The 27,938-nt window shown below is 40.7% G+C and overlaps 1 protein-coding gene across 2 annotated transcripts; it reads right to left on the bottom strand.

The window, feature by feature from the left end:
- Nucleotides 1–61: 61 nt before the first annotated feature.
- osbpl6 (oxysterol binding protein-like 6) lies at nucleotides 62–27,925 on the bottom strand. 2 transcript variants are annotated; one of them, XM_077579440.1, is made up of 23 exons: nucleotides 27,634–27,925; nucleotides 20,106–20,307; nucleotides 17,315–17,437; nucleotides 16,967–17,020; nucleotides 15,503–15,616; nucleotides 15,250–15,420; nucleotides 13,918–14,053; nucleotides 13,747–13,850; nucleotides 13,398–13,490; nucleotides 13,076–13,244; nucleotides 11,050–11,180; nucleotides 8,685–8,792; nucleotides 8,256–8,387; nucleotides 7,661–7,748; nucleotides 5,164–5,417; nucleotides 4,353–4,490; nucleotides 3,554–3,617; nucleotides 3,358–3,436; nucleotides 2,849–2,993; nucleotides 2,630–2,774; nucleotides 1,511–1,637; nucleotides 1,306–1,428; nucleotides 62–511 (listed from the first exon to the last, which is right to left on the bottom strand). In XM_077579440.1, the coding sequence occupies exons 2-23, from the start codon at nucleotides 20,247–20,249 to the stop codon at nucleotides 400–402; spliced, it is 2,754 nt and encodes a 917-aa protein (XP_077435566.1). In that variant the 5' UTR covers nucleotides 20,250–20,307; nucleotides 27,634–27,925; the 3' UTR covers nucleotides 62–399. The 2 variants fall into 2 exon arrangements, with proteins under 2 accessions (XP_077435566.1, XP_077435567.1); XM_077579441.1 differs by lacking the exon at nucleotides 13,398–13,490.
- Nucleotides 27,926–27,938: the final 13 nt, after the last annotated feature.

Raw genomic sequence — 27,938 nt, 5'->3', positions numbered from 1 at the left:
GACGACTTGTTCCCCATCACAAACCGTATGAAAAGGCCAAAATAAATCAAATCTGCCCAGATATTTTAGAAAAATATCTTATTTTTCTACAACATTAACGATGTATTAAATATGGCCGGATGCCAGTGAAAGCACTCGTAAGCATGCATGTGGTCGTAGCTAAGTATGGGGCGTCCGCGTTTAAGGCCCGACTCGGGAGTCGTTAGAATAGCTTGTACCTTCGCAAGCACAATGAAGGTGACCCTCCTCCAGAGGTTTCCTCCAATGGGGGGGGCGCGCCGCAGAACCCCCGGGCAGGGCTGGCTCACGTCCAAGTTCGTGTTTGAGTGTTTCTTCTCACATCTCGAGTGTGCAGTCGGACGCTGAATGCGAAGGGCGGTGCGAGGGGCCGTCCGTGTGCTACCACAAGCTCACTGTGGGTTCCATGTTGATGAAGCCGGGGTTTTTGCGCAACTCCCAGTACAAGTTGTTGGAGACCCATCGTTCCCTGTGATTGGCGTCAACCGTTTTCCTGCAACAAAAAGACCGCAGTTGAGTACCGGGAAATTCGAGCAAAGAATATGCGTGAAGGACAAGGAAGTGGATTCGAGAGCAGTATGCAGTAGTGATAGACCGATACTGATACTGATTATTAGTAGTCAAGGAGACCGATATTTCAAGTCAATATTAATTTGCAGTAAAAGTACAAAATATATGTTTAAAAAAATTGTTTACTTTTAAACATAAATAATTGACAGCTTTGTTTAAAAATTATAACAAAAATTGCATGGAGCTTCCCGGGTCATCAGCATGTGTTAAGTTAAATTAAAAACTAAGTAAGTAAATAGTTCCCTAAAGTTTTCTACTGTAAATAAAATTTTCCAAAATGTCAACATAATTTAAGAAAAATAAAAAAGTGTAGAGAGTTTCCAGTGTCATCATAATTTTTATACAGTGAAAAATTATATAAATCCATAAATGAAAAGTACCCCGTATCTCACTGAGCGACAAATGCATGCGAATGTAGCTAATTTGGGGTTTTCGTCAGGGTTTGTAAAAGGTTTCAAAAGATCTTTGCAGACAGTGAATATGTTTGAAAATTCTTTGCAACAAGTAAAAATTGTGAACATCTACAAAATCCTCATGAAAACCCTACATTTGATAGGTTTGCAAGTATTCACTGCTAAGTGAGATACCACCTTTATCGGCTTTCAGATTCGTAAAAAGGCCGATGCCGATATTTTTCAAACGTCACGATGAATGAGAATGACCAGGCGAGGTTTCGTAAGATACCCTGAAAAAGTCTCCCGCTAGTTATTGTCTTACTTGAAGAAGCAGGGCTCCTGCCTGACATCATTTTCTTCATTCCACTTCCTCCTGGTCCTCTGCAGGTCTTCGATTCGCTGCTTCTCGGAGGCGGCCAGCTCCAAGTTTCCCTCTTCTAGGTGCCTGGTGTGAGGCAGAGTAGTGCACGTTTGCTAAAGTTGCAATCAGCTATGTGGAATTTGGTGTTTGTCGGCGGTCGTGTAACCTTTGATCGGGTCTGAAGCGTGCGTCCGTTCGCGGCAGGACGTCTTTCAGCTCGGGACAAAGCTCGTTGAGTTCAGTGGCAAACCTGGTGAAGCCGTAGTATAGTTCGTAGTCTGTGGGCATGGAGCCTAGCCAGGAAAAAAGATCAACATCAGATGGACAGTGGGACTAGAACGGAGCCCTGCCACGAAGTTGTACGGTACTTGCTTATAGACAAGATGGTGGCAAAAAAATTGTTTATGCCAACAAAAATGGCACCAAAGTAGTACTTTTATTCCGACTGATATGCATTTTTTAGGCCGAAAAATCCTTGAATTTTGAGAAAAGAAAGTCAGAATCCTTGAAATGTCAACATTAAATATAACTTAAAAGGACAATGACAAAATAAAACAATAAGAAAGTAAAATAAAAATAGAATAAATTAAAATAATAGCAACTGAAAAAAACTGTAAGAACAAATACTGACTGTCCCCGTGCAATTTGGCCTCTTGGGGGCAGTGTGGTGCCGTGCATCCATGTTGTACACACTTAGAGTGCGCACAGAAGAAAGTTGCGATTGATTTCTATTAAAATAACTTGTTTTTTAACATATTTGGAAGAATTTGTGCCTTTGTGTAGTGTTATCTTACCTGTGGGTATGTATTCCCACAGCATTTGTGTGTGAATACTCGTTATTTGAAGGAAAAACACTCCTGAAGTCGATGCTAACTTTCCGGTTAGCATTTGAATGGGATCCTCCCTTCGCTTTTAGCATTAGCGCTAGGCTAGCGACGTTTTAAAAACGAAGCATGTCTTGTATTCGTGTGTTTAGTTTTACAGTTAACTCCAACTGAGGTGTCATTAAAAACGAAGCATGTCTTGTATTTGTGTTTAGTTTTAGTTAACTCCAACTGAGGTGTCATTAAACAGCTTAAAGGACGCTTAGGGACAGCAGAATAACATACGCTAAACACTAGCTAGTTCCTAATGCTACGCAAACAAAACGGTGCATTCGGGGTACTTTCACAGCGTCGGAAACTTCCGTTTTTCTTCCATAACGTTTTAACGAGCACAAAACATGAGCGGTGGGTTTTCTGTATCCCCGTTGTCGACATCTTGAAGTGACGATCCAGCCGCCTACCTGGCCTCCAGATGCATTTGGCAGAAGGTGGGACGCCACAATAAAGCCCCTCGTGCCATTTTCCAAAAAGCCTGTGGATCACTTTCCCTTCTTGGTCCATCACAAATCCTTGGATCTCGTTCACGTTAGAACTCCAGTAGTTCCCCTAAAAGAAGAAGCGGTCCACGATCACCACATGCAGTCCACGCGCGTCCCAGCCGCAATCCAACCTCCGGTGACCTTGATGAAGGTGAGTTTGCAGAGGCAGGCGCTGCTTTTTGTGTTCCGGATGGTGATCTCGCCGTAGTGCTCGATCCACCGCCGGCCGCTGAGGATGTTGTGGACGCACGTGGTGACTTTGTTCCATTCGTAGTGATCGGCAAACCTGAACACACGCGGGGAACACGTCAACAACAAACAACGTTTTTCATAGCTGCGGTTAAGTCACGTGTGTGTCCTGTTTGGTGCGGCGAGAACACACGGAAATGGAAGGCGTTTGATCAAGTTGTGTATTTAGTTCAATAGCTCCACATTTTCATTTTGTTTCATGCATTAATTATCTTCAGAGGTAAAAATAGTCGCGCCACGAGGGTTTTATTACTTCCACAACAGTGCATTCGATATTTGCAGTGTCTGAAGTTGCTACGATTTGAATTCAAAACCGCCCAACGACCCACATGCGATTTTGGTGTCCGTTTACAAGTGCAATTTCATTCTCAAAATAGTGAGAATGTCGTTCTGGAGGTTACCTGGGAATCATGAGACTCACGGTCCCGACTGGCAAAATCTCCATTGATTTCCCCCAGAATTTGTTTTTCCATCTCACATCTGTGGGAAGAAAAATGGCAAAACTACTAACGACAACAACAACTATTATCTAGAGCCACTTTACTTCCATTATTGCATCCATCCAGAACCCCCCGCCAATCAAGAGGTGCGGCTTACCTTGCCAGAAGGTGAAGTTCTTGGACTCGCAGTGGCAGGCAGAGATGGGAGGATGGTGGCTCACCTGGAGTGAATAATGTAATTACAGACTCATTTGTTGTCTTATAGAGAAACAGGCACCAAAAAAAATGATGGTATACCATATCACAGGTGGTTTGCATATTGATGAAGCTTTGCGAAATCGATCTATTTGATGTTATTGGAATTATAATAAATCTGGTTTGTCACTTGCCTAAGACTGAATATTCATATTTCACATTCTATTTTAAGTATGTCACCTGATGTCAATTTTTAGCATCTCTCCTCTCCTCGGAAATGTCATTAAGCCTTTCCAGCCTAAAAATATATTTTTTTGTAATATTATACTTTATAAAAAAAAATATTGATTGACTGTAAAAAACTTAAAAGCTTGTGTGAGCATCAATTCATTCATCGTGGCTCCTTCTGTTGTGTGCGACCTGGCCACAAGGGGGCAGTATAATAATCATGCCGTCACTAAACAGAGTTTCACAGCTGCTGTTAGTGAATCAGTAATCTGCAGTAATATAAGTTGTGGTGTCTCACCGTTTGTCTTTAAATAGCTGTTGCATTAAGCATTGCAACGTTATCACGTACATGCTATTTTGTTAGCTTGTCTATGGTATTTTCCATTACGTGCGAGCATTATGCTACTGGGCTTTAATATTTGTATTAAGATTTTTTGCACGCATGTCAAAGCCAAAAATTGGCCCAACAACCGTTCATGAATCGGGCCGCTGTTTGTAATGTTACAATAAACTTCGCTTGAGCGCGACTGTACCTGTTCTGAGAAAAAACAGAATCCCTTGTCTTCTCTTATACATTCGTACGTCTCGCCGAGGAGCGGGTTGAATGGCTTGCTTCCCGCTCGGTAGTACGTGGACGAGTAGCCCGAGACGGCGAAGGCGGCGACCAAAACCTGCCGCAAGTTCAAAAACAACACCGCCGTTAACATCAACCTGAAGGGACCGACATTCTTTATAAATAAGATATGAAGCAAAAAAAAATAAAAATAAGAGAGAGCAATGATGATGACATGTCAAATCGGTAAAATTACCGAATGAACAATACTGAGCTCTCCAGAAGAAGAAGAAGAAAAAAAAAAGTAAATAAATAAATAAGATATGAAGCATAGGAGCACCCTGTCGCCTGGCAGGGGGCAACAGTGGTACAGCGGCTCGCACCGTCCACCCATGGGTTCAAACCCGGCTCTGGATGTGGGTGGTGGTTATTAAGGGTATATGATGAGATATGGCCTTATAATAAAGTCAACCTTTTTTCACTAGTAAATTTGAAAGTGTGTCTTTATAATGATACTTAAGGAATGTTTTTTTCCGGTGTTATTTTTTAAATTATTTTTTATTTTTTTTTCCTTCTGGAGAGCTCAGTATTGTTTATTCGGTAATTTTACCGATTTGACATGACATCATCATTGCGCTCCCCCCCTTTTTTTTTTGCATTTGGGTGATAATGTGTATGTGCATGTGCGTGCCTGTGAGTGTGTATTCATTAGTTCACCTAAAACCTCTTAAAAAATCCCATACCGTTCACCTAAAGCGAACACTTTCCCGGTGTTATTTAGAGCGGTCTACCATGCGTTCGAAGGGATCCTCGGTCTCGGCGGCCTTGTCCAGCAGCTCGCTGTACTCCAGCTCTTCGCACATGCGCTGCAGCGTGTTGAGAGGCTCGTTGAGCTCCACCGGCATGGACACTTTGGACAGGTCCTTGCCGATGTTGTTTCGCAAGATGTTCCACAGGTTGATGTTGCCGGTGTCGGGACTGCGCGCCGGCAGGCAGATGCGCCGCCCGTTACGGAAGGCACAGCCGGCAAAGTCTCCGTTGGCCACTGAGAAGAGAAAACATTCCGTAAGTTTTTTTAAAAAAAAATTTTTAATGTGGTACTTACTGGCTAGGATGATCTAAGATTGGAATTTTAAAACACAGATGTCTGTTGTGAAGAATAATTTGAAAACAAACAAAAAAAATTTTTTTATACACATATAAGACATTTCAACAAAGGAGTTGGAATTTGTATTTTTCCAAATTTTTCCCTTTTAATGAAAATGAATATCGGCTTCAAATATCGGTTATCGGCCCCTTTGACTACTAATGGTCTATCTCTGAGTATGCGGCATCAGAAACCAATCTGATCCAGATTGCATTTACATTTAACTCATTCACTGCCATTGACGGCTATAGACGTCATAAATTCATTTAAACTATTTCTATTAGTTTAACATTTTTTTCCCCACTTTTTGTTAACAAGAGTATGAAAACCTAGATTTTTTTATTTGTACATTTAGAACAGATATCAAATTTGTAATTAATCGTGAGTTAACTAATGAAATCATGCGATTAATTACAATTAAAAATGTTAATCATCTGCCGGCCCTAATTTTTAATAATCTTTTTAAAAAAAAAAAAAATTATGAATTTATGGCAGTTAATGAGTTAACATGTAAAATCGTTTGTTCAGATGCAGAAGTGAATCTCGGTATATTATGGTTAGAGCTTCTCGCCATTGTCGTCGTGGTTACTGAGGTCAGGCACACCTGAATTAATCAGCTTGTCCACTCATGAGACAGGAAATTAAGGAGTGCTATTGAGTTCAGGAAGTCGTGGATTTGTGCAAAGACCCATTGGCCTTCTGGAAAGTCTTTTCTTGTGTTTAAAGAACACTTTTTAACTCATTCACTGCCATTGACGGCTATAGACGTCAAAAATTCATTTTAACTATTTCTATTAGTTTAATATTTTTTCCACTTATGTTAACAAGAGTATGAAAACCTAGAAATATTTTTTTTGTACATTTAGAACAGATATAAAATTTGTGATTAATCGTGAGTTAACTAGTAAAATCATGCGATTAATTACGAGAGAAAAAATGTAATCACCTGACACCCCTAATTTTTAATAATCTTTTAAATTTTTTGAGAACTGTTATAAAATTTGTGATTAATCGTGAATTAACTAGTAAAATCATGCGATTAATTACAAGAGAAAAAATGTAATCACCTGACACCCCTAATTTTTAATAATCTTTTTTAAAAATTTATTATAAATAAATAAATAATTGTAATTATCTTTTTCAAATTTTTTATAATCTTTTTTTTTTTTTTTTTTTAAATAAAAGATTATTAACTCTTTGACTGCCAGACGTTTTCAGAAAAGGGATGCCGTGGGTGCCAGCCGATTTAAGCATTTTGACTGATCTTTTGACTGATCTTTCAAGGTCCACAGAAAATTATGTGTTTGGACTATGGAAACACGCATACTACCAAATGAAAGATTGGACTCTCATCTTTCATCAGAAAAAAAGTTTGTTTCTACCTTATTCCGTTTTTTGAGTAATCAACAATAGAAAATGGTTAGTTTCACCTCTGTTTTGAAACAAACGTCTTTTAACGTCTTTGGCACTCCTCCATAGGATTTTACTAAACGTTATTTAACATTTTTGGCAGTCAAAGAGTTAAAAATTAGGAGCGTCAGGCGATTACCATTTTTAATCGTAATTAATTGCATGCCTTCGCTAGTTAACTCACAATTAATCACAAATACTCTTGTTAACAAAAGTGGGGGAAAATGTTCAACTAATAGAAATAGTTCAAATGAATTTTTGACGTCTATAGCCGTTAATGGCAGTGAATGATAATTGAACTTAAATGACACCTGTGAGTGTCAAAATCTCACATCATCTCAAGATTTCCGTTTTGTTGTACTGCAGATGTTTGGCTTGTCTCGCTCATCAGCATGCCGAGTGTTGTCCCGTTTACTTTCAAGCCTACCTCTCTCTACTTGACCTTGAAATCAAAGCTAGATTTTGTTTCCTAGATGACACCAACTGAGGAGTTCCCTTTGGTGGGAGACTGTATATCTAAAGAGGTGTGGGGGGGGGGGAGGAGGGAGATCCCATCCCTCCCCACACAGGCGGCTCATAAAGCCTGAGAAAAGATCTTGGCATGGAGCAGCCTAGTCAAGTCAGTGGCTTCAACCACAATGATAAATGCGCCATTTGCATTCTATTTCTGACACAAAACTGGCAAAACGCTTCATGGAAGCTAGCGACGGTTCAGAATGATTCGGACCTACTTTGTCTGGAGACGTTATCGGTCACGCTGGCGTTGTCCTCGGAGATGTTATCGCTCACGTCACTGACGTATGACTCATCGTCTGAGCCCTGTTAGGAGAACAGGTACGGGGGGAGGGGGAGGGTTCGAATAGTCAGACTCAAACTGTAGGCAGGTTCGGCTGCACTTGCTGCAGTTCCCCCCCCCCCGCACTAGCAGCTCCCACACGGAGAGACACCGCAGCACGTTTTTCACGCCAGCGCATCTGTATCGGCCCGTGTGGCGGTCTCCGGATGCTTTGGGTCTGTCTTCATGCCACGGTTTGACAAACGTCCCCCCCGGGAGCGATTCTTCACATGGCTCAATGCTCGCCTGGAGAGCAACTCTCTTTAATGGCCCCCCTCGGCGGCTACGGCGAGTTAGCCGGCTTTCAAGCTTTGTTCGAATGAAATATAACCAAATAAAAGCCCAAATGGAAGCTAAACGAGGTACGAGGAATCTGCCCCAATTAGCAAGAGCCCTTCCAAGTTTCCACTAAATGGGCTCTTTTAACCTCGCAGGCCGCTCTCATCAATTGCTAACGAACCCAGGGCCGACATGACGCTCCTCCAAATTACCTCGTTCTCCGACGAGCTGGCCGACAGCAGCACTTCCTGGGCGTCGAAGAACTCGGAGACGGACTCCGACATGGAGAGTCGGCTCTCGTTAGAGGCCTGCTGAGTCAGCGGGATCCCCATCTGCTCCACGACCTGCGTTAATTAGACACGTATGACAAGCGCGTGACATTGGAGTTGTTGTTTTTTGGCGAGCTTCCATTTATTTTCTAATTAGTCATTCTCTCATAACATTTACGTCAGCGTCCGCGTTGAATAACGATCCCTTCAAACGGAACTGAGCCGCTACTGAAGAAACCATCAATCTGTAAGGCCATCGATCAATAAGGCGGGAAAGCGATAACGCGACCACCGGGCAGTCCTGTTGTTTTATCAATATGGGGTGGCTTTAAATTAGCACTGTCGTGTGCCATAATGAACACGGTCGCCTACCTCGTCGGGGGTGGAAATGATATTCACGCTGACGACTTGCTCTGACAGGACGGACTCTGAGTGGATGCGGCTCAGTCGGGTTCGGAGTTCTGCGTTTTGGGACACGGCCTTGGGCAAAAAAGAAAGGACCAAAACGGGAAAAATATCATTGTTATTGGCATACAGTTGTGCTTAGAGGTGTACATACCAGGGGTGAGAATCTTTGATTGTCTCACGATTCTGTTCCGATTTTTGGGTCTGCGATTCGAGTCAGAATCGATTTTCGATTAAGAACGATTTTTGATTCCAAATGATTTGATTGACAATGATTTTTGCTTCAATCTATAGATGTGCAAGAAATTGTAATGATCTACTCCAGTCTGACTCGCTAATGCTAATTAGCGCGCTACTCGCGGCACTTTTATCACTCGGCTCCACGCTGAATTATTATTATTTTTTTTTTTATTGGAATAATTTGATCGTGACTTTTTCCTTCTACTCTCTAATGTGACTACAACTTATATGAACTTGCTGACAGGGTGAACATTTTTAGCTTATGTTTGTTTTGTTTACAAACTGAGGGTGCACTGTTTATCATTCACTGCCATTGACGGCTATAGACGTCAAAAATTCATTTGAACTATTTCTATTAGTTTAACATTCCCCCCCACACTTTTGTTAACAAGAGTATAAAAACATAGTTTTTTTTTATTGTATTAGATCAGATATCAAATCTGTGATTAATCGTGAGTTAACTAGGAAAGTCATGCGATTAACTACGATTAAAAATTGTAATCGCCTGACGCCCCTAATTTATTTATTGGAAAAACTTGATCGTGACTTTTTCCTTCTACTCTCTAATGTGGCTACAACTTAACAGTGTATTAGACCGTGTGGAACCACACTGCCCCTAAGTGGCCAAATCGGGTACAACATGAACAGCGCTCCCAATAAAGGCACACACAGACAAAGGCACGAAAGTATAAAATAATTTAAATTAAATCGAATCTGAATCGTATTAAATGAGAATCGCGATTCTTATGATAATCGATTTTTTGGGCACACTCCTAGTACTTAGTGAAATATTGGCCTTTTTATTTTATTATAATAATGGCTGACAATGCGGGAAAGTTATTGTTGTTACAAGATAGATGGATACTAAGCCATGGCAAAAATCTAAAGAGCCACCAAAGGACCTGTGAGAAAGGAACGTTTTTGGAAAAGGATACAAGAAGTGGAAAATGATTGGTTCTTAGATTTCCGTTTCAACTGCCTTGAAGATTGTTCATGAAAAATGAAAGAAAACCACAATAAGTAGACACTTGGGGCTGCACAGTTGAGTCGCAAAAAAACGCCATTCATCCTCTGGCCATTGCCACAAAACAGCGTCCTTATGTTTTCTTTGGAGAATGGTACAAATCTGACCAATTCTGCCAGGTTCTGCTAATTTACGAGCACGACAGTTACTACATCAGTACCAGCGGTGCATAAAACCTAGGAGGCCCAATCAAAAGTAAATTACATTACAGTAATTACCGTTTGATTCGCCGGCGTATGTTATTGTTACAAATCAGCCTTAGCCTGCCAATTTCTGTTGAGCTGCCAAAGTGTGACGGCAAACATTTCACAGCTTCAAATGCAAACAGAGAACCATGTTGATTTATGACCATTGAAGTTTTACCATATAGTTTTTTTTTCTAGAGAAAGCTCAGTATTGTTCATTCTGCAATCTTACCGATTCGACACGACATCATCATTGCTCTCTCTCTTTTTTTCTTTCTCTTTTTCTTTCTTTTTGGATGTGTGTGTATACTCATGAATTCCCCTAAAACCTATAAAAAAAAATCCCATACCGTTCACCTAAACCGAATACTTGAGAATGCAGCTGGAGTCGTGAGATTGTCAGGAGACCCGAGGAAGGATCAAAGAAAAGAAAGACATCACCTACTACCCACCGGGTTACCAACCAGAATCTTTCACCAACCCCAGAAACATCTCAACTCCAACAAAGTTTTACTACATAGAGACGGCAGACTATCAATTTTCTACACAACGTCGTCACACGAGCTTTTTAACTATGAAGAGAGCAGAAGCAAGTGAACGAGGGAGCAGTCCAATTACAGTAAAAAGTCACTGGGGCAGAAAAGACAGCGTTAATGAAGTCCACGGCACATTTCTTTTCCTCATCAATTATTTGAAGATAAGATGATTGGAGTGCGGTGACTTTCTGGAATATTGTACAACATTTCAGGAAAATTGTAGAGTCGGTATAGTTGTCGTTTTGATCTAGTCAGCACTTTTTTCCCGCTGATTTCTTGGTAACCGGTGGCATAATAGCCAGCAGAAGTATCTGACAGAAGGGTCGGGCGGAGGACGGGCTCGTTACCTGTGACAGGGACTTCCTGAGGGAGTTGATCTGGGATGATTGGTCGCACTGGTCCTGGTCGGACAGAATCTGCTTGATCTTTTCTTTCTCTATGGCTACTGTGTTGAAGGCCGACTTGAGCAGCGTGTGGACTGCGCACAGACAGAATGACGGCCAAAAAAAATGACAATCATCATTCATGCAGCATGATTTATTTATTTATTTATTTTTGCGTCAGCTGCTCGGGTTTCGGTGCGTAAATGCAATCTTAAAACATATTACATAAGAGAGTGAGAGTGAGGGCTAATGTAATGTTTGAAAATGTTTGGCCCAGAATTTCAAAAGGCAAATCTCGGAGACGTTTTAGTAGCACACGGATGCGACGGGATGTAAAATTGTCTTGTGAGCGTGCGGGAGGGATGGCGGCGAGGGGGGATGACCACGTTATATAATGTAGCGATGCCTCCGAGCTAGTGCTGGCAGTCAACTCGCAGCTGCACGGCATCACACATGTGACATGCCTCATTTTCACACACATGCTCTTTAAGCCACCTGCGCATATGAGACGTGTGCAAATATATTTTTTTTTGTGGTAAATAAGGTCAAATTTGATGTATTTGATTGGGACGCTCGGTTGAGCTTCATGTTGTATGTAGGTCGTGCTTTCTCACTTTTTTTTTTTTTTATCATTTAACTGCAAAATATATGAACTTGCTGACAGGTTGGACATTTTTAGTTTATGTTTTGTTTACAAACTGACGGTGCACTGTTTATCATTCACTGCCATTGACGGCTATAGACGTCAAAAATTCATTTGAACTATTTCTATTAGTTTTACATTTTTTTCCACTTTTGTTAACAAGGGTACAAAAAAATGATTGTACATTTGGAACAGATATAAAAGATTAATCGTGAGTTAACTATTGAAGTCATGCGATTAATTACGATTAAAAAATGCAATCGTCTGACGCCACTAATTTTTAAATAATATTTTCTTTTTTAAATTGGGGGCATCAGGCGATTATTTTTAAAAAAATTGTAATTAATCACATGACTTCACTGGTTAACTCAAGATTAATCACACATTTTAGTATAAAAACCTAGATTTTTTAAAATTGTATTAGAACAGATATCAAATCTGTGATTAATCGTGAGTTAACTAGTAAAGTCATGCGATTAACTCCGATTAAAAATTGTAATCGCCTGACGCCCCTAATTTATTTATTGGAATAACTTGATTGTGACTTTTTCCTTCTACTCTCTGTGGCTACAACTTAACAGTGTATTAGACCGCATGGAACCACACTGCCCCTCAGTGGCCAAACCAGGTACAACATAAACAGCGCTTCAAATGAAGGCACATACAGACAAAGGCAAGACAGTATAAAATAATTTAAATCAAATCAATTTTGGGGCATTTAAAATTGATCCCAAATCGTACTAAATGAGAATTGATTTTTTTGGGTACACCCCTAATTAATTGCCCACACTAGTTAGTAGAGTGTGTGCGTGACATGAGTGAGTGAAAGGAAGAAAACACATTTGAGTAGACTTCTCATTGTGCTGGTATACTTGCAAATGTTTGGCCATTTAAAATATGACCTAAGCTTTTCATGATTCTGCTCCATTTTAACGATGACTAAATGAGGCTATTTATAGCGATATTGACTCAGTCATACTGTTAGAACCTCAGCAAATGCACAACATAATCTTTTATCCTCGTTGCCAAGGTGACCGTGTATAACCTACTCTAAGATGATTCTATTCTAAGATGGATGAGTTTGGCCCAGGCATTCATTACCTTGAGCTTTGACCACGCCATTTTTATTCTGTATAAACTTATTTTGATCAGACTTAATTTAAGTAGGCTTCATCCACATCGTGACAAAAATCATTTAAAATCATAAACCTTGAACCGTGTTCACTCTTTTCAGTCATTCTTGTTTGTATGCTTACCTTTTTTTTTTCTGGAGAGCTCAGTATTGTTCATTCGGTAATTTATTTTATTATTATTATTTTAATTAAAAAAAAAAAAATTGTTGCTTACCTTTTTGGGCAAGGGTGCAGAATTCCTCCTGCAGCTTAATGTAGTCACTCGTGCACTCGACGCTGTCCGTCAGCCGGGAGGCGGGAGCTTGAAAGTCTCCCATCTCGGCGCAAAGGTTCGGGTTGGATGAGTGGAGGCGGACGGGCGACATGCTGGACGACAGCGGGACCTAAAGAGAGATGATGCCCGGGGGTTAATCAACCGTGGAGCCTAATACATATTATGAGAGGAATTCAGTGTGTGGATAAAGTGCATGAAAGCAAAGTTTTTTTTCTTTTTCAAAATAAGAGCAAAAATAAGCAAAAAAAAAAAAAAAAGGTACCTGAAGCTGGAATTTAGCATCTTTGCCGACACTTTTTGTCCTCCATCTTCTGTTCATGCGCTTTTCTTTCTTTGACAATTCTACACAAGCGTTCTATGTGGCAAATGCGGATCACAGTATGCGATTAGGGCGGTTAGTCGACATAAAAATGAACTGTTGTGAAGTTAGAAATCAGACCACATTCCAACAAATGAGTCGCAAACAAAATGCGATGAGCGGCGCTAAGCAGTTGATGGTGTGGAAAAAGCATGATTGAATCCTGAATCACCCGAAGAGGTTTCTTAGCTCCTCAATGCATATTTCATGTTGTTTGTCAGGTAAAAACAGTTATGGTTTGTGTTTGTCCAACCTGCATATCCGCAAAGTTGGGCGCCGACTGAGTCCTTTGTAGAATCTCCAGACTCTGCAAGAGGCCGCTCAGCTCAGTCAGGTTGGACTGGCATCGTGCGAGATCTGAAACGATTTTATTATTGAAAGATGCTGGACGCACATTACGAAGATGGTTCCAGCCGGAACGCACCTTCCGCGCATTTGTCCATCTCCTCGGATTCCCGCAGCCAGGCCGCCACCTTGCTCTGACCGTTGCTGTAGGAGACGGGCAAGCTGCTGTTGGTGGGGGCCGGCGTTTGCCATGGCAACGCGCTGGCTTTTGTGTGCTTGGAAGAGATTATAAATAGAAATATAAAAAAAAATAACCCAAAAATAGAAAGTAACATTTCTCGGACTTAACGAAGCTCGTCCTCTAACTTCAAAATGGCTCCCAAGCCCTAAAATGGTGCCAAAGGTGGAGTTTTTTTTTAAGCAAATAACGCTTCACAAATACAGAACCACAAAGGGTCAGACAGAACAAAACCAAAAAAAACATCCTATTCCATTAGTAATTGTTTAGTTTTGAAATGAGGTGCAACTGGAAGAAAAACAATTTAAAATAATTTAGCTTGCAGACTAATTGAGCAATGTTTGAAGGGATGGCAAATATGTCATGATGGAAGACAGCAGGAAGTCATGGAGTTCTTGCGCTTTTGTTTGATTCCAATTATGGGATGTAATGCTTTTAGACCAGTGGTCTCCAAGCTATGGCCCGGGGGCCATTGGTGGCCCGCCGTCCATTTTTAACTCATTCACTGCCATTGACGGCTATAGACGATGCTTTTCGTCTTTGAAAAAAATGCTCAAGCGTGAGCTGCTTGCAACCGGTCGCCATTTTCGCTTCCTCAGCCATTCTCCCCTCAACACTCTAGCTCCGCCTCACGTCTTCTACTGACGCCTACCCAATCTTGTCCAAAGAGATTCATCGCTGCCATCTAGTGCCCAAAAATAGTCATTATACTAACTAGATCTGCTTGATACTTTCAGCACAGCAGGCCAAGGCTTTCCTCCACCCCCCCCCCAAAAAAAAAAAACATATTGAACGTCTTTTAACGTCTTTGGCAGTCCTCCGTAGGATTTTACTAAACGTTATTTAACGTTTTTTGGCAGTCAAAGAGTTAATAACAATTTAAAAAAAAAAAAATCGCCTGACGCCCCCAATTTAAAAAAGAAAAAGAAAATATTATTAAAAAATAAAAAATTAGGGGGGTCAGACGATTATTTTTTTTAATCGTAATTAATCGCATGACTTCTATAGTTAACTCACGATTAATCACAAATTTTATATTTGTTCTAAATGTACAATCGTTTTTTTTCAAGGTTTTCGTACTCTTGTTAACAAAAGTGGAACAAAAAATTGAAACTAATAGAAATAGTTTGAATGAATTTTTGACGTCTATAGCCGTCAATGAACTGATCACTGTGCAGAGACCACAATGACCTTTGAACTTTCTGCCTAGAGTTTGCGTCACAAGTGATGTACCTTGCCGTCATGTCCGACACTCGAGGCAGCTTGCGGGGACTCTGCGACCGCCGACGACGGGAACATCCGCATGGTGGCGTCCCGCGGAGATCGGACGATCTCGTTCTGCCGGTAAAGGCGGTGATGTCGCAGCTTGCACACCCAGGCGTCAAAGATGTCTTGGGATTTGACCTAAGGAGTGAAAGGAACGTTCATCTGATCTTGGTCATCTGCTCGACGGGTACGAGATGACGATATTGAATGTTGGCGTTACCTTGAGGTGATAGATGTGCTCCTCCGTGTCCAGGTCAATACGACGAGCCTTCTTTTTGATGGACATCACAGAGAGGCCAACGTCGATGCTGCCGTGCAGTTTGCCTTTCTGGATCTGAGACACACGTTGATTAAGGTTAACAAGTTCATTTTGTGCCTTACTTTATTCCTTTATTATTGGGCAGCACAATTTGTATTGAGTTGGGTCTGACAGATGTTTTAGAAACCAAAACCGATCTCAGCTTTTCTCTTATCACGTTGAGTTTTTGAGCTACAGGAGTCCATTTTTTTTAACCCTCCTGTTATGTTGTGTGTCAAAATGATTCACTTTCAAGTTAAAGAACATGTGAGTTTTTCACTCTCATCTCACAGCTTTCAAAACAATTTGCATATACCGGGTAAAATTAACCCAACAAAGTAGGGGTGTTAGAAAAAAATCGATCCGGCAATATATCGCGATATTACAACGCACAATTCTGGAATCGATTCGTATGCGGCCGAATCTATTTTTAAAAATATTTTTTTTATGGGAACATCCAACAAAGCATCTTACTTAGGGTTAGGATTCACACATTAAGCATGGAAGAATGTTATATTAATGGAACATTAAGCCTTAATATTTTATTTCAGACTGCAAACTGTTTGTACAAGTTTACTGATTTGTATTTTCTAAATTTGAGTTAAAAAAAAAAAAATCGCAATAATCAATTCATAGATTTGCATCGGGATTAATCGGAATCGAATTGTGACCTATGAATCGTGATACGAAACGAATGGCCGGGTACTAGGCAATTCACACCCTTACAACAAAGTTTTGTTTTGTTTTTGCTATGAGACTTCACATCAACAGACTAAGGAATTGTGCAATTTTATTTATGTGCAACGAAAATAGTTTTCTAATAAGCTATAAAAAACAAAATAGTTTATTGGGTTGTTTTAGAATATTACGCATTCAGGGTGAATTTTTGTTGATAAATTTGACCCATTTTAAGAGTGAAAAAGTATAATTATTAGTATGAAACATCTCATCAGTTAAATATACAAATAAATAGATTTTTTTACTATGATACTTCTCAACAATTAAAATTGTTCATTTTGACATATTTTCAATCAAAGTGGTTACTTACATCGACGTGAATGCTTTAGGAACACGGAAAATAGCCAGGGTCTAATTGACCCATTTTAAAGTTTAAAAACTACAAGTTAGTAGTTTTTGCAATATTTCATCAACAGACAAAATGGTTCATCATCATGCGCTATAATTCATTATCAGGGTGCTTTTTGGAACATCCATATAGCCGGTGTCAAACTGACCCAATTCAAAGTTAAAGAACTACAAATTAGTAGTATTTCATGGTGACACTTGTTAAAAATGGTTTATTTATAAATGTATATTTGGATTTTATTTTATTTTTTTAACATTTTAAACCCCTGGGTCTAACTGACTTGAGTCAGGGTTACTTACATCAATGGGGGACTTGGAGTACTTCAGGATACCGTTGTCCAAAACAAAAAATCGCTGCGGAGGAAAACAACAACCCTGTGTTAGTTCATAAAAAAACAACTGTAGCTCCCTAGTGAGAAATCCTGTGTTTGTAGCTCGCTTCAATTTAAATGTGTTGCTTTCAAAATGGTGCAATGTGTGCTGGTGTGATGTCTAGGGACTTATTTGGCCTTGTATAAAAATAAACTAACAGCTGAATAGGTAGTGAAGAGCAACCTCTGTGAAGCAGCAATTATTCCAACGGCGGACTTTTTTTTTACCAGCTAGCGGCTTGAAACAAAAAATCTGCCAATGGGGGGCGGGGCGCACCTTGTGCCAGCCTTTTAGGGGCCATTTCCGCTTCTTCAGCATAAACCCTTCGTGCTTATCTGGCCTCTGGACGTTGCTCTGACCGATTTTCAGCCCCTCGATGATTTCCCAGCTGTCCGCCTCCTGAAGTACGACAAAAACGATGCGGTGTCAGAGCGGATCTGCTCATTCCTCCGCAAGGAGACCAGACGAGAGAGATATACATGTTAGACAAAACAGGATGACACTCAAGCCCGCGGTCTGATGGAGGAAACCCTTCATTCGTCTCTCTTGCGTAATGTTTGTAGCTCCCACCCCTCCCCCCTCCATTAGTTTCCTCCTGACTATGCTCTTCTCGACTTTAGTGGGTCTGTAAATCCAAGCCACGTCTCTAGAGCAAAGACAATGCGTAAGGTCAGGCAGGGACAGGTATGACCCCATGACCCCACTGGCCAGAGACAAGGTCATCGTGATCCGGAAAACCAACAAAGGTTTTTCGAAAATGTGCCTGTTGAATATGACTGTGACTATTTTCTGGATGTAACCTTCAGCGTGTCTATCTGAGGACGCCTGCTTGACTACAGCTTGTTTATTAATCAAAAGACCATCTGATCAAATCAGTTTAGTCATGAGGTCGCGCGTCTCATGTGAACGCCCTCCTGTCAGTGGCCTTGAGCTATTGGGGAACAACTTAATTAGCAAAAAAAAGATTCAAGGTGAAGTAGTCATGAGTGGTCTTACCACAACTTTTTTTTTAATCTCTTCTTCTTTTGAAATGTATCTTTTGTGACGGAAGTCGTCGAATTTTTCTGCCCAAAAGGTGATAGCTGGTTGGAAGTCCAACGTGACCCCTCCAGGAAAGCCCCCCCCCCCCCCCCCCCACAGACGTGGGTGGGATGATTAAAACCCTGGAGGACCCACGGGGTCAAATTTGGCCCCTATAAATTCTGCTACTCAAATAACAAAGCCCTTTTTTATTTATATATATATATATATATTTTTTTTACAAATCTAACTTCAAAAGTCCAGAGTGCCACTTCTGACCCCTGCATGGGGCCATCTAGTGGATGGATATTGCACTTACATGAGCCAGAGTGGTGGTGACAAGATGGCTGGCAACATGCTGTTTTGTTGAGCTAGAAATCAATCCAAACAAAACCATCTTCTAAGCAAACCATCAGATGGTAAAATTGTTTTTTTTTTGTTAATCTATTTCATATCATGTTGCAGAATGCCTAGGAGTATGTTTTATATATATATATATTTTGATAAATTAGCAACTCTGAGATAGTTCAAAAAACAAGGGTTAAAATTGAAAAAACATATACAGTATCTTGGTGTTGAGTGAACTTATAGCAGTCATTTAATGTATAATTCATAATTTTCCAAAGAAGAAAAGGGTTCTTGGGTTCTCCAGGGTTAAAGGTCATGCGATGGATGCATGAGTGGGCATACTAAAGAGGTCTACAATGCAGGTTTAGACTGCTTCCAAATCAGGCAAGGAAGTCGCTTCCTTCTTTGCTTTACTGTTCGCGCCGGAGCTCTCCTGTTCGTTGACCCTCGCCGCGTAAATGTATGACGCCAATTTGATTTCCTGCACCCTGCTCGCGTTTACTGCAGAATAATTTAAACCTGAAGGAGCAAGAGAGAGTGTGTAAATAGATTGGTCCCCTCCCCCTTTCTTTCACTTGATCACAAGTGGAGGAACAAGAGAGGAACAAAATGCAGGAACTTCCAACATTGGGACAAATCAGTCTTTTCATTCACAATTTGCAAAAGAGCATTGTACCCAATTTTTACGCCCGCTATGAACCAAACTATTACGGCGACGCCCACTGAGCAAGGACAAGCGCTCCTTCTGGACATGCTAGGCCGAGTGAGCGCTATAAATATCAGGGCAACGTCCCACTTCTGATGAGTTTCTCATGCACACGTCGAGCCAAAACATCCTGTTAAACGAACGGCGCGCAACACGCGTTCTTTTGTTGAAATTGTCCGTGCACGAGAGCAACCGTTTCAGTGTCCTTTAGGGAATACAATGCAGCCTCTGTGCATGTCAAATCGGCACAAAAGAAAGTAGTAACTCGTCATGGAATTGAAAACGAAAAAAGTCGAGTGACTCCCATCAAGCCGACTCCCTTTCCCCCCTTAGAGCACTCAGACGAGAACACAAGCTCCTACGCGGAATGCCACGGTGTGCCACATGACCGCAAGAGCGCCGAGCCTGCGCCGGTCCTTCATAAAATATTCAGAACCTAGTGCCGATGGGAAAGTGGTGATGTCATAGCTTCCGCTTTCGTTCTTATTTCTGCAGTGGCAAATGGAGTTATGGACATCGATTTTAAGTTTAGATACATGCTCCTTGAAAATCTATGAAGTACTGTGGTGTGCCTCAAGGTTCAATCTTAGGTCCTTTATTGTTTAATTTATATGCTCTTGTGAAGTTCTGAGGGGAACTTTCACCGGGTCTTTTATCTTTATCTAGCTTAGCCTAGCCTAGCCCATGTGAAAATGATGGTCTTAACTGGTTTCAACCAGAAAAGTGCGCCAGTGTCGACAGGTAGGAAGGGTCCAAGCCAGGACTAGCTCAAGTCTAACCATTAAGAGACCCAATCTAACACTCCATCTTGGCGATGTCATTAGAAGCCACGGAGTGAATTTCCACAGCTACGCAGTTCTACGTCACCAATCTCTCCCGGTGCCAGTCCAGATTCTGTTTTTCGAGAAACTTGCCTTCGATAGCGAACATTATTTTTGGTGCTCACTGCCTCTGTAACTCTGCAAGCTTGTTGATGTTTTAGCGGTACCGTACCTGCCGGCTGTCGCGCTGGGACGAGGAAGAGGACGACGCGCTCTTGTGCACCGGCGTGGCGGAGGTCTTGTTGACCATCACGGAGCTCCTCTCCTCGGAGCTCATGGCGCGGCCGTGGGCGCCTCGCTGCGAGTGTTGGGACATCGTAGAAGGCAGTGGTCGGCTTTGCAGATTAGCTGGTGACTTGTTGATTGGTCGCCATCTGAAAGACAAGAGTCAGGAAGTTCGTACTATTAGTGTCCTGTAAAAAAAAAAAATACCCAATTGTTTTCGTCACTGGTGCCATTTTTTTTTTTTAGATCACTCTGGTCAATATTGTCCATTTGTTTGTTAGTTAGTAGACTATTTTCTTCCATTGATGTCATAATGACTCAATTTGTGTATCATGTGCCATCTGGCTACCACTTTTGGTAGAAATCAGTTTAATACTTTTTCCTGTTAACTGTGCTTGTCTCTATTTAATGTTTATATGGATTGATGGATGGATGGAAACATAAATGGCCTAGCGCAAGTACCCGCATCCAAATCCTGACGCCCCAATTTTTTTTGCGGAACCGCCTCATCGCTATTAAGAGCAAACGGATTGATGGATTTTCTCCGGCTAATGTGCTTGGCATAAAATCAAAGATTATCTTTTTTTTTTTTCAGAAAAAAAAAGTCAAAGATTATCTTGAGACGCATCGCTAGTCTCTGACCACCACAGACACAATCAGATGATCAATTGGTGTCAATCTCCTGGTTAATCAGATCACTATTCCAAATCTGTATTTGTATAAAGACGGATTAAAAAAAAAAGGACAAATCAGAACTAGAGATCATCTGGGTTTCATTTAGTGTTTTATTGTCCGTTTTGTAGTTGGTGGATGTAAACATTTATTCGGTTACTGTTACAGTTGGGTGGGATAAATTAAATAAACGCCATTTATCTTGATTTTGGTCTATCTAGCTGAGCTCGGAGGAAGGTGACCGCCACAAAAGCAATTGTGTAATCACTTTGGTATTAATGAGAGTGGTTTATGAATTGACCTACGTGATAAGACTGCCATTGAGCCGAATACAAATCGCCATCTTGAATTAGATTCATTACAAACTCTGTTATGCTGATTTTTTTTTTTAGGTGGATTTGATGTGAAAACATTGGTTATTAGCGTGTCCGTTTTTAATCAACATAATGGAAGTACATTTATCTGTAATTGATTTTAATCGTGGAAATATAATAAGTAAGTAGTCGCACTGTAAAAAAAAATGATCAGCATTGATTTGTGATGCTTCGATAATCGGTCATCAAATTGAATCGTGAAGTGTATGTACCCGGTAGATTAAGATTTCCCAGTTGCTACTTAACTGCGAAAAGATGATTAGGCGTGCCTGCTTGAAGTCACTTCAATGGGATTCGCCCTTTTGTGAGTGTAAAATGAATGAGTGTAAAAACCATTTGGGGGGGATTTGGATTGTAGAGTTGGATAAAATCAGAGTAATGCAATCTAATCCCATAGAGCTTTAGGAAATTGAAATGTATGTCATTTGCTGAAAACAAGCTATCAAAGCCCCACTGTATGGTAAGAAACAAATAAGTACCGTATCCAAACACCCGGTGGTTTTTTTTCTTTCTTTTTCTGGAAGTGTTTTTAACGCTGTGATGTCTGTGGAGCTTCCGGGGAAACTCCAGTCCACTGAGCAGCTCTGCACACCTCAGCATTACGCATTCAACTATGCAACTACACTCACGCACGATCATGTATTATTCAAGTCCTTTAACGTTGTCACTCTCTCGTCTCCATCTTAAGCCAACTAAGATCTCAGCTAGGGCAAGATAAGATAGCGTTCTAAATCTTGCCGCATAGCGGTGTGCGGTGCTAAGCCTATTTAATAGAACCGCGTAATAAGCAGAAGCGAGAGGTTTAGCAGGTTAAATAGACTGGTTAACTTTTGATGACCTGAGAGTTTGAACGGTTTTGTTCGTAATTTGGGAAACCGCACTGCAAACGGACAGGGGATCATCACGGGACCCGTTTTGAAGACGCAAACGACATTAACTCATTCGCGGCCATTGACAGCTATAGACGTTAAAAATTCATTTGAACTATTTCTATTAGTTTCACATTTTTTCTACTTTTGTTAACAAGAGTATGAAAATCTCGATTTTTTTAAAATTGTACTATTAGAACAGATATAAAATGTGTCATTAATCGTGAGTTAACTATTGCGAAACATTTGTGGCAGTTATTAAACAGCATTATTTTGTCAGTATTTTTAACTCATTCACTGCCATTGACGGCTATAGACGTCAAAAATTTATTTTAACTATTTCTATTAGTTTCACATTTTTTTCCACTTTTGTTAACAAGAGTATGAAAACCTTGATTTTTTTATTGTACATTTAGAACAGATTAATTACAATTAAAAATATATATTGCCAGAGGCCCCTAATTTTCAATAATCTTTTCTTCTTTCTTTTTTTAAATTAGGGGCATCAGGCGATTTATTATTTTAAATTGTAATTAATCGCATGACTTCAATAGTTAACTCACGATTAATCACAAATTTTATATCTGTTCTAAATGTACAATTAAAAAAAAATCTAGGTTTTTATACTCTTGTTAACTAAAGTGGAAAAAATGTGAAACTAATAGAAATAGTTCAAATTAATTTTTGACGTCTATAGCCGTCAATGGCAGTGAATGAGTTAAGATGATTGTGACAAACCGAGCTGCGGATGCCGGGAGAATCCTTCCAGGGTCATATGAAGACGTAGAAAGGAAGTCTGGGCAGGTGCGTTAAGACAAAAAGGGGATTTTGCTTTGCCGGGGAAAGCTTGTAGTTTGTCGATTTGGATTTGAATTGAAGTGAAGACGTTTTTTTGGTAATGTTTCAGTTCATAAGACGTTTTCGGGGCCGTATGATGGAGTCCTCTTTGGCCGGGCAGCCGAGCCGTTCCGTATGAAGATAGTTGCCATGTGAGGGACTCTGGGCTCAGGACTTGATTAGTCATGAGCTTAATCTTCTAAATCCAGTCACCGTGATTATGGCTCTCTGTGAGCACAGGGACAAAGTGAACGTCACCACGCAGATGCAGCCACAACAGTATCTAAGCACAGGTGACCAGGAATTTATAATTACAGTAAGCAATACTTAGCTCATCATCTACAATCACATTTCAAAACATCACAAGGCTAAGAGATGCCTTAACTGACATTAGGACAGTCAACAGTATAGAAAGTATAAGAGCAACATGCTACACTTGGTTGAATCACTTTCACACTATTAGTATTGCACAAAGGGGTCAACTACCAAATTTAGATAACTCCTAATGTTTCATTTCAGAAATCACTTGTCTGTTCAAATGAGCCATGTACATCACATACGAGTATTATATTAGTTCTTTAAAATTGAACTCATCAATAGGCACCATCAACATCCCTAACATTTAGTTCAGCTCGGGAATTAACGAGTGCAACAATAACACATTTATTATTATTTTTTTTTTTTATGGAGACATTTATTATTAACATTTGAGCCTGTGCATGATGTAAAGGGGAAATGTGTCACGTAGGTTGGAAATGTGCCAACACCCACAGCCTTATTTCCCCTTGACTGTTTTTTTTTTCAGTTAGCCGTCCATGAAATGTTGACATAAGCAAGAAAAGCTTGTGCTTGTTCAACACAGTGGGTATTGCACATTCTACCAAACATTTGGGGATTTTTAATTACTAACTTCAATCAGAAGAAGAGAGAAACAAAATGAAACCTTTTAAGCTAGCAAGTGTAGCATGCTAACAATAGATTACAGAAATGTAATGGCTATTATGTAGGGATGCCGAGACGAGGCTTGTTGAGCAGTTTTGTTTTTTGTTTTTACTCGGCTCATTTTTTTTCTTCTTCATTTTGTTAACACGCAGTGGTAATATGGCAACCATATTCTGGCTAGTTCACATCTGCCAATCTCTTCCTCGCCTCTTATTTCTGTTTCGTCTCATATCTGTGTTTTACATAGTGCCCCCTAGTGTTTAGACTGAGGTACCACGTGACTGAAATGCCTTGTGTGACTGACAGGGTTATATAGAAGTGAAACATGGAGACTAGAAAAACATGGATGTCACAAAATAGTTACTCTAAAAATAGCAACATGGAGTTTACTCAAGAGCACTTTCAACACTAACGTTCTATTTGCGCTATTTACGTGGAGTTCTCAGGGCATCTCATGACATTTGAAACATCACAGTAATTTGATGCATCGACTTGGAGAACCCGTCTGAATTTTTGCCTGTATCAACTTATTGGTTGATTTATATGTTTATCTGAAATTTGTCAGCTCATCTGAGAAGGGGTTCTCGTATGAAACCAAAGGGCACTGGAAACATGTTGAGAAATAATCCAATTCTGTATTTTTGACCAGCTTGTCTATTGGTGACATTACATAAAAGGCCATTTAAAAAAAAAATATATTATATTTTGTAATTTTGAGGAACAGTTTTCTCTTTGGTTTGTGCTTTTCCACACTTATTTGTTGTTTGGTGAGCATCGTGTGGACCCGTGGACTGTTTTTGGCTGTGTCATTCGCTGGAGGGGAGTGCACTTGTGGTTTTGCACCTTCACGCCGTGATTGTTGCGAAAGAGAGCGGAGAATGTCAGCGCTTTTGTGACTGTCGCCGCTTGACTACGATGGCACGGCCGCAGGGTGGTTTTAAGCTCTACAACTTTAATAAGCAGCATTTTTGCAGTCTTGTCTGTTTTTAGTTTGGTTGTTTTTGTTTTTTAATCACAATACCATGTTGTGATTTATGGGGCCATATAGAACAAATTGTAAAGAAATATTTTTGACTCGACTTCCCCTTGAATGCAAAATGGCAGTGAACCGCAGGATTTGTTATCGGGCTATCGTGGCGGCCGTGGCTCAGGGTGTAGAGACGGTCGTTGAGTAACCAGAAGGTCCCCCATGTGTCGTTGTGTCCTTGGGCAAGGCACTTCACACATATTGCCTCCAGTGCTACTCACACTGGTGCATGGAAGATGCGAATGTTTGGTGGTGGTCGGAGGGTCCGTAGGCGCACACTGGCAGCCACGCTTCCGTCAGCCTGCCTCAGGGCAGCTGTGGCTACTTAAGTAGTTTACCGCCACCACTGTGTGCATGAATAATGTTTCCATTCCATTGTAAAGCATCTTTGAGTGTCTAGAAAAGTGCTATATAAATCCGATGCATTACTATTATTTATCCATTAACAAGTATTCCAAATTTTCTCAATTGCATTCATTAGGGCGGAAAACAGCAGCAGGGTTCAGTCAGCAGACTAACGACAATCTGCTCTCCTGAATAATCTTTGAACAAGATAAATCCCTGCGGGTCTTCTGCTGGAAAATATGCTATGACCTTTGTGGTGGCTGTTGAAAAGTCAAAATTCTCCCTCAGGGGAGTATCACAGAATCCGGATAGTGCGAGCAGCATCATCTATTCTGATAAGGGCGGCGTCACACAAGATTCAACCCAAACTTGTGACACTTAAGGCTCAGAAACAGCATGAAACACAAGGAAGTTGGACACAACCAAGTTTAACAGGGTTGAAATTAGGGGTGGTAATCTTTGAATGTCTCACGATTCGATTACGATTTTTGGGTGTGTGATTCAATTCAGAAACGATTTTCAATTAAGAACGATTTTTGCTTCAAAATGATTTGATTGACAATCATTTTTGCTTCAATTTATAGATGTTCAAAGAATTGTAATGATCTACTCCAGTCTGACTCACTAATGCTAACTAGTGCGCTATTCGCGGCACTTTTATCACTCAAAAGAACGTCTCCACGCTGCAAAAAAAAAAAAAAAACTTTTATTGGAATAACTTGATCGTGACTTTTTCCTTCTACTCTCTAATGTGGCTACAATTTAACAGTGCATCCGACCGCGTGGAACCACACTGCCCCTAAGTGGCCAAATTGGGTACAACATGAACAGCGCTCCCAATAAAGGCATACACAAACAAAGGGACGACAGTATAAAATAATTTGAATAAAATCGATTTTTGGGACATTTAAAATCGATTCTGAATCGTACTAAATGAGAATCGATTTTTTTGTCTTTCTGATTATATTGCCACCACACTGAAACACATCCACAATATCACTGTAAAGACAAGCACTCTCCAAAAACCCACCCGTGGCAATCTCCCTTCCCTGTTACATTGTTCAAGTGGACCAACACAAAAATAGACTTCGTCTACGAGGACTGAATTCACAACTTTAGTGGCAAATGATGCACATGGATCACCAGAGTAGCCAGCCAGTGGGCGTCACGCGACATCAGGAGGCAGAGAGGGGGAGTCACGTCACGTTCAAGAGAGGCTCATCTTTTTCCTAACAACAGTAACTGGACAGAGCCAGTTTATCCTGGGCTGCATTCATTACATCATCTAGGTAGAGCTCTTTTACTCTGCAATGCTTTTTGGCAACTTGTCTTACTGGAAAATAGATTGTGAATAAGAAGCTTAGTCTCTAACACAATGGAAGAAATGTATGACGACGCCACATCACGTCTTTTAGGCAGTGAATTGACAAGCTGAGGCAAAAGATAAAAAACACATTACCGATGAGTCATAGTACTGTTCTAAAAACAGTCAGGTTATTTTTTTTCATAGATAGATCAACAGCATATGTGGAATAGGACTCATTAAGGGCACTTTTTGAGAAAACAAGGATGTGATTCTGTTATGAATATGCAAATAAATGGGAATTTCTCCATTCTATCATTTTCAGCCAACAAGGGGAAATAATATGCATGAGAAGAGATAAAGACATTTTCAACTTGATAGGCCAAAGAACTTAAACTGCATTTGGTCACAAGAGAGCGTGCTGCGAGAAAAAACAACAACTCCCAAATAGTTTCCAATTATCACTGCTTCTCATTAAATCATGTGATTTGATGCCATTTTAAACAACTGCAAAGTCACTGGTCGACCTTGGCCAGCAAAAACTGGCAGATAATGTGGAGCAATTCCATAAAGTGACAGAAGTTGGATAACTTTCTCTATGGGCAAGCCGCCAACCTCCCCAACATGGATGGAATGTTAAGAATACAGATTGTGCTTTGTGGATAAAACTTCCAAAAAATCATACACGCAAAGATGGTTTAGACCTGCTGTTTAGTTTTGATTTTTTTTTTTAAACTAAAGAGTAGGTTACATCATTGATGTCTGTCTGGAGGCTTAATTGCGCCTCAATGGCATCCCTATTTTAAGGGGCCCACGAAAAGCAAATATGTGAACCAGCAAGTGAGCAGTGTAAGCAAAGCCATTAAATTTACGACACACTTTGCAGATGCTAGCAAAGTCAGCTAGGTGGTGGTCATGTCTGGCTGGTCCTCAAGTGATTCACTCCGGATGCTAAATACTGTACAAAAGGATGCTCGAGTCTCGCCGGCGGTTGGGAGGATGGACACAAACGCAGCACACTTCAAATCACAGCATTTTCTTGCACTGTATCAGTTACAGTGCTAAAGTGGTCGTGCTGACGGAGAGAGAACAGCTTATTGCCTTACCACAGATGCGGTGGTGTAATGACCACGTCTTTACAGTTCTTGGCGCAGGAAACAATCGAGCTGCTCTCCCCCCTGCCTGGTAAGCGACGATGGACTTCTCCAAGATGAGCCGTTTTAACGAAAGTCCACCTCCCAGTAGGTCAATTTCTCGTAGCAGACATGTTTGGTACGTAGGCCAGAAGACAGAGGGAAGTCGAAAAAAAAAAAGTGCTGTGTTTGCCCGTTTCCTCGTATGCGAGTTGTGATGCTCGGCTCCGCTCGGCTCAGCCGCACTCTGCTAGCTCCTCCCTGCAGCAGGATCGGCT

Source organism: Vanacampus margaritifer, chromosome 11 (assembly GCF_051991255.1).
Source record: "Vanacampus margaritifer isolate UIUO_Vmar chromosome 11, RoL_Vmar_1.0, whole genome shotgun sequence".
Lineage (NCBI taxonomy): Eukaryota > Metazoa > Chordata > Actinopteri > Syngnathiformes > Syngnathidae > Vanacampus > Vanacampus margaritifer.
This window is presented reverse-complemented; position numbering and strand designations above follow the sequence as displayed.

Coding starts and splice junctions, on each gene's coding strand:
- osbpl6 (XM_077579440.1), bottom strand. CDS start 20,249: ATGTCCCAACACTCGCAGCGAGGCGCCCACGGCCGCGCCATGAGCTCC. Junction 4,491..5,163: donor AGGATCCCTTCGAACGCATG/GTAGACCGCTCT, acceptor AACTTGCGGCAG/GTTTTGGTCGCCGCCTTCGC. Junction 512..1,305: donor CAGGAGCCCTGCTTCTTCAA/GTAAGACAATAA, acceptor TTTTTGTTGCAG/GAAAACGGTTGACGCCAATC.